The 7,893-nt window shown below is 40.8% G+C and overlaps 2 protein-coding genes across 3 annotated transcripts in view; one reads left to right on the top strand and one right to left on the bottom strand.

Moving 5' to 3' along the window:
• The window catches only part of ech1 (enoyl CoA hydratase 1, peroxisomal), a 28,064-nt gene extending 22,734 nt beyond the window's left edge, over positions 1-5,330 (top strand). Inside the window, exons 3-11 of one of the 2 annotated variants that reach the window (XM_039607833.1) lie at positions 868-1,036; positions 1,694-1,782; positions 1,870-1,994; positions 2,606-2,654; positions 3,338-3,402; positions 3,638-3,708; positions 3,822-3,893; positions 3,985-4,135; positions 4,908-5,330. In XM_039607833.1, coding sequence (XP_039463767.1) covers positions 868-1,036; positions 1,694-1,782; positions 1,870-1,994; positions 2,606-2,654; positions 3,338-3,402; positions 3,638-3,708; positions 3,822-3,893; positions 3,985-4,135; positions 4,908-5,012 — 896 coding nt within the window. In that variant the 3' untranslated portion in view covers positions 5,013-5,330. The remainder of the gene's footprint in view (positions 1-867; positions 1,037-1,693; positions 1,783-1,869; positions 1,995-2,605; positions 2,655-3,337; positions 3,403-3,637; positions 3,709-3,821; positions 3,894-3,984; positions 4,136-4,907) is intronic. The other variant, XM_031749441.2, reaches the window with a different exon arrangement.
• A 91-nt stretch (positions 5,331-5,421) lies between these two features.
• On the bottom strand, positions 5,422-7,867 carry LOC116327774 (centrosomal protein of 295 kDa-like). Its single transcript, XM_039607835.1, has 4 exons — positions 7,377-7,867; positions 5,816-5,912; positions 5,635-5,734; positions 5,422-5,542 (listed from the first exon to the last, which is right to left on the bottom strand). Exons 1-4 carry the CDS (start codon positions 7,429-7,431, stop codon positions 5,501-5,503), a joined length of 294 nt encoding a protein of 97 aa, XP_039463769.1. The 5' UTR covers positions 7,432-7,867; the 3' UTR covers positions 5,422-5,500.
• Positions 7,868-7,893: the final 26 nt, after the last annotated feature.

Below are 7,893 nucleotides of genomic sequence, written 5' to 3' on the forward strand. Positions count from 1 at the left end.
CATGTCAAGAATTCAGCAAGGTGCTGGAAACATGCAACATGGATGGGTACACTGTGGTCATACAGGGATGAACACACTCAGAATATATACCAAATATTCGTATTGGGCAAATATTGGGCAAGATACTAAACCCAGGTTGATCTTTGATGCGTCTGTCAAGGTATGAATGTGTGCAAAGAAAGCACTTACATAGAAAAATAATGTTCGAATCAGTGTTCAGATAGAGTAGAAAAGTGCTATATAAAAACCAGTCCATTTACCATATCTACAAATAATGAGGTGTGGTCTCCTGTGAAGTCTGTACACGGACTAATCAAGTGCCCTGATTGCTCTCCATTCCTGGACAAGTGCAGCCTGCAGCTCTGAAATGGTCACTGTGGCTGCTTCTGTTGAACACGTATACTTAGCATGTCCCAGACATTTTCACAGCGAGGTGTACTGTGACTAAATGCTTGGCTGGACTGTGCAGACATTGTGGTGCTGAAACAGTCACAGGGTGTCATTATGTCGACTCAGATCACCAGTGGTCATCTCATTGACATCCAAGGCTGGACACCCATGCCAATTTCAGTCAGTTGTGGCATTGTGGCACTGATGACAATGTTGTGCATACCCTTGTTTTGTTTATTTGGTGTGTGTGTGTGTGTGTGTGTGTGTGTGTGTGTGTGCTCTAAGATCACTGGCTTGAGAACACTGTAGACTGAACCAATACTGAGGTGTACAAGTGAGTTGAGGCCTTGAATGTAAGCAAGATACAAAATGGTAAAGATGAGAAAAGGCCTATGAATAGTCCATTGTAGCCTTGTAGCTTCCACTACTCTTGCGTCTTGGCCACAGTCTCATGTTGTTCTGTTTTTTTCTTCTCAGATAAGGGGTTGCGGTTGCCTAGTCAAACTGTGGCCAGAGCCATGTCATCTTCAGGTGGTGCCACCCCTCCGTACACGACCCTGGCCATCAGTCGCCCTACAGAGTCCATCACGCATGTTGAACTTCACCGGCCTGAGAAACGCAATGCCATGAACAGTGCTTTCTGGAGGCAGGAACCAGAATTACATATATACATATTTTACACAGTGTCAGAGGCATGACAAATGCCCTTATGTGTAGCTGCTATATATTATACCTGGATGCTGGAACCTGTCTCAGAGTTTATATTCAATTAGAAAGTCCACATTGTCCATATTCTTTATTTATCTTGGTGAAAATAAAAAGAAGGTTCACACCCAGCATGTATTTACCTCAGCTGGCTTCTCTTACTTATGCTGCGAGCATAGTGTGTGAGAGGGGGAAAAGCACTTTAAAATAGTATTAAAAAATGTATAAGTTTGTTTTTGTTTTCATTCATCCTGCAACCCTCGTTGTGTAACAGCACAGACCGGCAAGTAGGCTAGCTCCCAAACGTATTCAGTCCTCTGTTCAGGAGAGAAGCACATATAAGAGTTTAAATAAATACAGTCACTCCCTACAAACAAGTGAACACAATATTCAGATTATTACTATTTCGTGAATTGTTGAGAATCAATATTGCATCATTTAGTGTGAATAAAAATATAATGCCAATACATGGAACTCTAAAAGTGTTAAATTATCAGACATAAAAGAGCTCAAAAAGGCAAACTAATCACTGGAATTAAAAACTAAATTATTATTATTTGGGCGAACGCTGATCTGAACTTGTGTGTTTCTCTGCCAGTGAGATGGTGACTTGCTTTAATGAGCTCTCTGAGGACGCCCAGTGCAGAGTGGTGGTAGTTTCTGGAGCAGGGAAGCTCTTCACAGCTGGTGGGTATACAGAATATTAAAACCTCTGTTCTCTTCTCTCAGTGGAGTATAATCAGTGTGTATAATCTCATCTGTGTTAATGCACAGGTATCGATCTCATGGACATGATGAACAGTGTACTTCAACCAGAAGGAGACGACACAGCCAGAATCTCCTGGGGGATCAAAAAAAAGATTAAGAAATTGCAAGAGACCTTCTCCGTCATAGAGAAGGTCAGAGCGCATTATTAATGTAAAGAGTGAGAAGACTGAACCAGTCACAAACATGAGGTGTGACTGAATTGTCAGATTTTATCAGGAAGGTTCCTAAAATGTGCTTCTTGTTCAGATGTTGCCTCTCTAAATCAAGATAAGTTATATTAACTATATTAGGGTTCATCAAAGCTCATTTTGCATTAATGTCCACTGTTGTGTTGCTATCTTTTAAAATTCAGTCATCAGTTTTACCATGGGTCAGCTGGGATAGACTTAATCCCCCACCAACCCTGGCTATGAATTGGATAAATGATGAATGGTGGAAATTTTACTTCAGCCACAGAGAGCCTTAGGAAAGATTAGAAGTTACCAACATAGGATTTATTTTATGGTTATTTTTTTTTAAATTCCAGTTTTGTAATGAAATTACATTTTTTTCCATTGGCATTGCTCATCTGTGTGACCTGCATGAAACAACACAGTAAGAACTCGATACAGGATACACTGTCACACTGTTAATGTCTGTAGTGTAAGAGCAGTAGGATCCGGCGTGCACCAAGCTTCCTTCCTTACAGATTCTCCCTCACAATCATTAAAAGTACGTTTCCTCTTGAATTGTGTTCTCGCAGTGCCCGAAGCCTGTTGTGGTGGCCATCCATGGAGCCTGTGTAGGAGCAGGTAGGACATTATAAAGATTACTGTGCTGTAGTGAATCATCTTAAGGTACAGAAGTTGGAAAAACACTAGAGTTCCTCGAATGTCTGCTTGAGTCTGGCTCCAAAAGGGAGTGAATTCCCAAAGAGTCTCGTGTTAAAATGTCCAACTTTATAGCAGAAATAAACACATTTACAGCCAAGAAGAAATAAATGTTTGTTTGTTTTTTAAGCCTCTGTTTTATGCATTTTAACACTTGAAGTTAGAAGGATGATGCTTTGAGAAGTGTGCAGATACAAGAAGCTGTAGCCACTGTGTGAAAAGCTTCAAATCCCTAAAACTTCTAATCGAGTCATTGAGCTGGACCTGTCCAACGTGTTTGTGGTGTTGGTGAATTTTAATTGAAATATCTCACCAACGAGATTTGCTGTCTTCTGAAGGCGGTGGCTGAAACTATACATATGCTCCTCTTCCCCATGGCTGCTTTTGACTTGACCCTAGAAGACAACAAGATGTTCAAAAATACTATGTTTTCAGGCTTTGATATATAACTGGTTAGTTTACTGCATGGACATGATGCTAGCAGGAGCCAGGGAAACCCACAGGCTGTGATACAGGCTTCTTGGTTGCGGAGGTATTTGATGCATTGAGTTTGGTGGAGAGAGGAGCTTTGGTGAGTTCACCGTAGGTGGTGTTTTCTCTGATAGGTGTTGACATGATTACAGCCTGCGACATTCGCCTGTGTACCCAGGACGCCTGGTTCCAAGTGAAGGTATAATCATCTGATTTTATCATTGTGGTGAGGACAATTAGGAAACCATGGAATAGATAGCTGATTAAATTTAAACCAACGTATGAAGTATGAATATTTGTGTTAAACAATTTCACTGATCTTGATCTCTTTGATCTGTCATATCCTACAGCAAGGTTTTGAGCAGAGACACTAGATCTTGAGATTCTGTTTGCTAAATGTAGCAATGATGATCGCCTCTGCTTTGGCTCCATAGGAGGTTGACATTGGACTTGCAGCAGATGTTGGAACACTCCAGAGACTCCCGAAGGTCATCGGCAGCCAAAGGTAAGCCAGCAGCACGATTTACAATTGGGATAAGATTACAAGCAATTTATGGCATGACACTGTTAAGTAACTGAATACTTGTAGGTTAAAAAATCTATTTCTTTTTTTAACAGTCTTGTTAATGAACTGGCTCTGACAGCAAGAAAGATGTATGCTGATGAAGCTAAGAGCAGTGGACTGGTCAGGTAAACAATGTTCCCTCATCACTCGTTTTATTTTCCAAATTAAAAGCACTTCTTTACTGTAACAGTTTGAAACCCTCCCCTTCTTCTCCAGCCGAGTGTTTGCAGATAAGGAGGCGATGATGGCTGGAGCTCTGGAGATTGCTGGAGAGATTGCTGGTCGCAGCCCAGTTGCTGTGCAGGGCACCAAAATAAACCTCATCTATGCCAGAAACCACAGCGTAGCAGATGGATTGGATTACATTGTAAGGAGGATTATAATATGACAAAGTTTTCTGTGCATATTTTTGTCAGCTTCACAATGAAGAATATCCCCAAAGGTTGATTCTGTTCATCTGGATGTAGTATTTTCAGTGGGAGAAATGTTTCTTCAGTCTCAGCTGAGTGCACGTTTCCCCAACCTTACAAACAGTACCTTTGTACAAAGACTAAACTCACCCACTGAATGAACAATGGGCTGTGAGGTCAGTTCAGTGATCAATGACCACTGATCAGGATGTGTACATCCTCATCATTGAAAGAGTGTCCACTGGCCTGTAGGTGTAAATAGACTGCAGAGTCCTGGCCTGACGAGGTAGCTCTTCTGTGTTGTGCCATCCGCTTAGCCAGAGGTTGTTTGGTTTCCCCAAACAAGTGACAAAAACGTTTCTCCCACTGAAAATGCTACATCCAGATGAACAGAATCGAGTTTTTGGGATTTCCTTTCCTGGATAACTGGGCATGCATCAAGACGAATGGTTATAATATGACAAAGATTTCTGTGCATATTTTTGTTAGTTTCACGATGAAGAACCTGATTACTGAGAGAATTCAGGTCACACTTCTGGTTCATGTTCTCAGTTCTCCAGAAGGAATCTGGTATCGCTACCTCATTCCCTCTATCCATTTAACTTTCCTGGTGTCCTTTATATGACACTTGAGAGTATAAAGGGAATGTGACATGCTCAGTTAAATGCATATGACCATGCTGAAGTTCCCTTTTTAAAGCACTCAAGTTCATCATTTCTCCTTCTCCAGGCCACGTGGAACATGAGCATGCTTCAGACTGAAGATCTGATGAAATCAGCTCAGGCAGCCCTCGAGAAGAAGAGTCCCAAAACTAAGACATACTCTAAACTCTGAACACCAGTGAAGCAAAGCTCAGATACAGAAAGTGCCTCTTTCCTCCTCCACTATGGCCTTTGTTGCACGTTTTATATATCAAAATTACATTTACTAGCTGGAGATCTGTATCCACACTAGACAGTATTTTAATGTCATTATGTGTTTAAAAATTCATTCAGGTTCATATTTCTCCTGCTCTAATATCAGATATGGATAATATTTAACTAAGGCAAATCTTAACTGACCTTACATGTTTAATCCATGAGCTGAGAAACATTTTGTTCATCTGTAAATGACCTGAATGTTTCCTTATTAAAGAGACTCGTGTGAAAGTGATTTCAAATATTCAGTCCTGTTATTTGCCAAAATATTTTTACTTTGCATCATTTTACCTGATAACACAAAAAAATTTCTGATTCAGTTTGAGTGCAAATAACTTAAAATGCTTTATTGATAAAACTATAAATTAACATTTTCAAAGTACACTATGACACAATCAAAGTCGATCACTGTTGGGTCTGCTTGGCACGAAGCTTCTGTAAGGTTTTCTGTGAAGAGATGGGAGAAAAACATTCTTTTAACTTAAATTCAGGAAGTTCCTGCAGCTCCAAGAAGCCTATGTATGATTAAAGCGCTTCACCTTGTGGAACTCCTTAGCTTTCAGTCTGTTTTTTGCATAATCTTCCTGTCGACTCTTCAAGGCCTTCCGATGCTTCACCTCCTCCAGCTGCTCATACAGCCTGCAGAACAAAATTATTTTGATTTGGTAAATTACACTTCTGTTTAAACTACCTGAATAACTCCAAATATTATTTGACTACCTTTGAGTTCTCTGGTGCATCTTGGAAAGATTACGTCTCCTTTGCTCCAGCGTGCAGATCTTCATGCCATCCAGTCTCTTCTGTTCGGAATCACTCTCTGAAGAAAAACAACAAAATGTCATCGTTACACACCATCACAACATAATCAGACTTGATACAAGCAGTGAAGTGAGTAAAAAATAAATTAAAAAAAATATTTAGGGGACATTAGCCAATTCTAGCTAGTGACTGTTTCCATCAATTACCATCATCCCAGTCATTTAGTCAGCAAACTCATCCACTGGGCTTTCTCTGCACCAGATAAAGGACTATTTAAACAAACCGCACTCCGACCTTGAAACTTGGCCCACACACATTCTCATCCATTTCACTGAACACTGGAGCTCCTCAGGGTTATCTGCAGAGTCCCTTCCTTACCTACTGTACACCTCTGATTGCACACCTGTTCATTTATCCAACATCATTATGTTGATGACACAGATGTTTCTGGGCTAATCTCAAGCGAAGAGGAGTCAGCATACGGAGACGAGGTACAGCGACAATCAGCACAGTGTTCAGTTTGCACCACTAAGACTACGGGGAAAAGCAAAACAGACTCAGACCCACTGATGTAGAGTAAAGTCCTTCCAGAGGACCTACCATAATAAAGAGGGCACATCAGAGGACATTTGGGAGGAACAACTGCTCATTTCTTTCTACCATGCGACAGTTCAGTCTGTTGTAATGCACTGCTTACCAGTGTGGTATGCAGGCTGTTCGGTAGCAGACAAACAGGCACTGCGAGGAGTGGTGAGAACAGCAGAAAACAAAAAAATATAAATGGCCATGCCTGGAGGATACTCAAGCAAGCACAAAACATCATCAGGGAGTGCTCTCACCATCTGAATTGTTGCACTCTGGCAGAGGATAGAGATCAACCAAAACACACACCTCAAGGCTTAGAGACCGCTCCTTTCCAAACGCCATCTGTGTCACTTACATGCACCAATAAATGTCTGCACTGATAATTGACTCATGCTGCTATTTATAGCTTATTTATTGTATTTTTTATTTAGTATTGCTCTGTTTGCAATGACAAAGCTATTTGGTTATAAAGAATGCAGGTTTAACACATTTCTACATTAATTTTTCAGACATAGAGGCTTCTTTAATATGCACTACATAAGCTGGTATAAACTCAAGCCAGTCACTCCATCTATAATGGATTATAATAATAATAAAAATATATCCTAATGAAACATACCATTTAAGATTAAGCTATCCAGCAGTGTATGAAATGATTACAATGAGCCAGTAAAAACATCTGGAACTATTATCATTTGTGGATGATCCAGACCTGCATGACTTCCTGGACAGGCAGTGGAGCACCTTCTCTAACAGACCGATTCAGCTCCGCTCCGCTGTCCATAAGGACAGGAAATATCTCACATGACATACCCTCACTCCCTATAATATAATTATCTCTCAGGCAGAGGCATCTGGCAGATTTCATGCAACCACTGTAATAAAATAATTTCCCTAATGCAGGATGAAGTAATTCTCATCTTTATTCTGGTGGTACCTGGTGGAAGAAGCTGGGGGGGTTTCTGCTGCTTGATGAAACCAGATTTCTCCATTTGTTGTGGGCCCTGTCCTCCCTTTGACTTTGTACTGGCCTTGTGTAGAAGTTCTACTTTAGTTTTTGTGTTACAGGCGACTGGTTGACATGTGTTCGCTTTAGCTTGCTCACTGCCCTCTGGTAGCACTTGGAGCTCACGTTGACTTTTAGCAAGAGCAGCTTTGGCCGTGATTTCCTTCACCCTGTGGTTGGATCTCTGAAGCAGAGCTGCAAGTTTCTGCTGGTTGACATCTGGCTGGTCTCTGCACGGACCCCACTGAAACTCTAGGACTGTCACTGGAAAGAGGGAAGGAAGTAACGGTCAGGTTTATAAAGTTCTGGCTTAAAAAATGATATAATGTTAGGAGAGAAAATATGTATATCAGTCCTTTGACATCTGTACTACAAAGCAATTCAAAGTACTATATTGCTTTTTGATGATCAACAAAAACTGTAGACCATCTTAGAGCCCCTTACTACC

This window comes from Oreochromis aureus, unplaced genomic scaffold (genome assembly GCF_013358895.1).
Source record: "Oreochromis aureus strain Israel breed Guangdong unplaced genomic scaffold, ZZ_aureus HiC_scaffold_59, whole genome shotgun sequence".
NCBI lineage: Eukaryota > Metazoa > Chordata > Actinopteri > Cichliformes > Cichlidae > Oreochromis > Oreochromis aureus.

What these genes read in the sequence shown, in the direction of transcription:
- LOC116327774 (XM_039607835.1), bottom strand. Translation starts at nt 7,431, where the DNA reads ATGGAGAAATCTGGTTTCATCAAGCAGCAGAAACCCCCCCAGCTTCTT. An exon ending in ATGCACCAGAGAACTCAAAG is followed by an intron (nt 5,735 to 5,815) that starts GTAGTCAAATAA and finishes TTTGTTCTGCAG; the next exon opens with GCTGTATGAGCAGCTGGAGG. An exon ending in AAGCTAAGGAGTTCCACAAG is followed by an intron (nt 5,543 to 5,634) that starts GTGAAGCGCTTT and finishes ATCTCTTCACAG; the next exon opens with AAAACCTTACAGAAGCTTCG.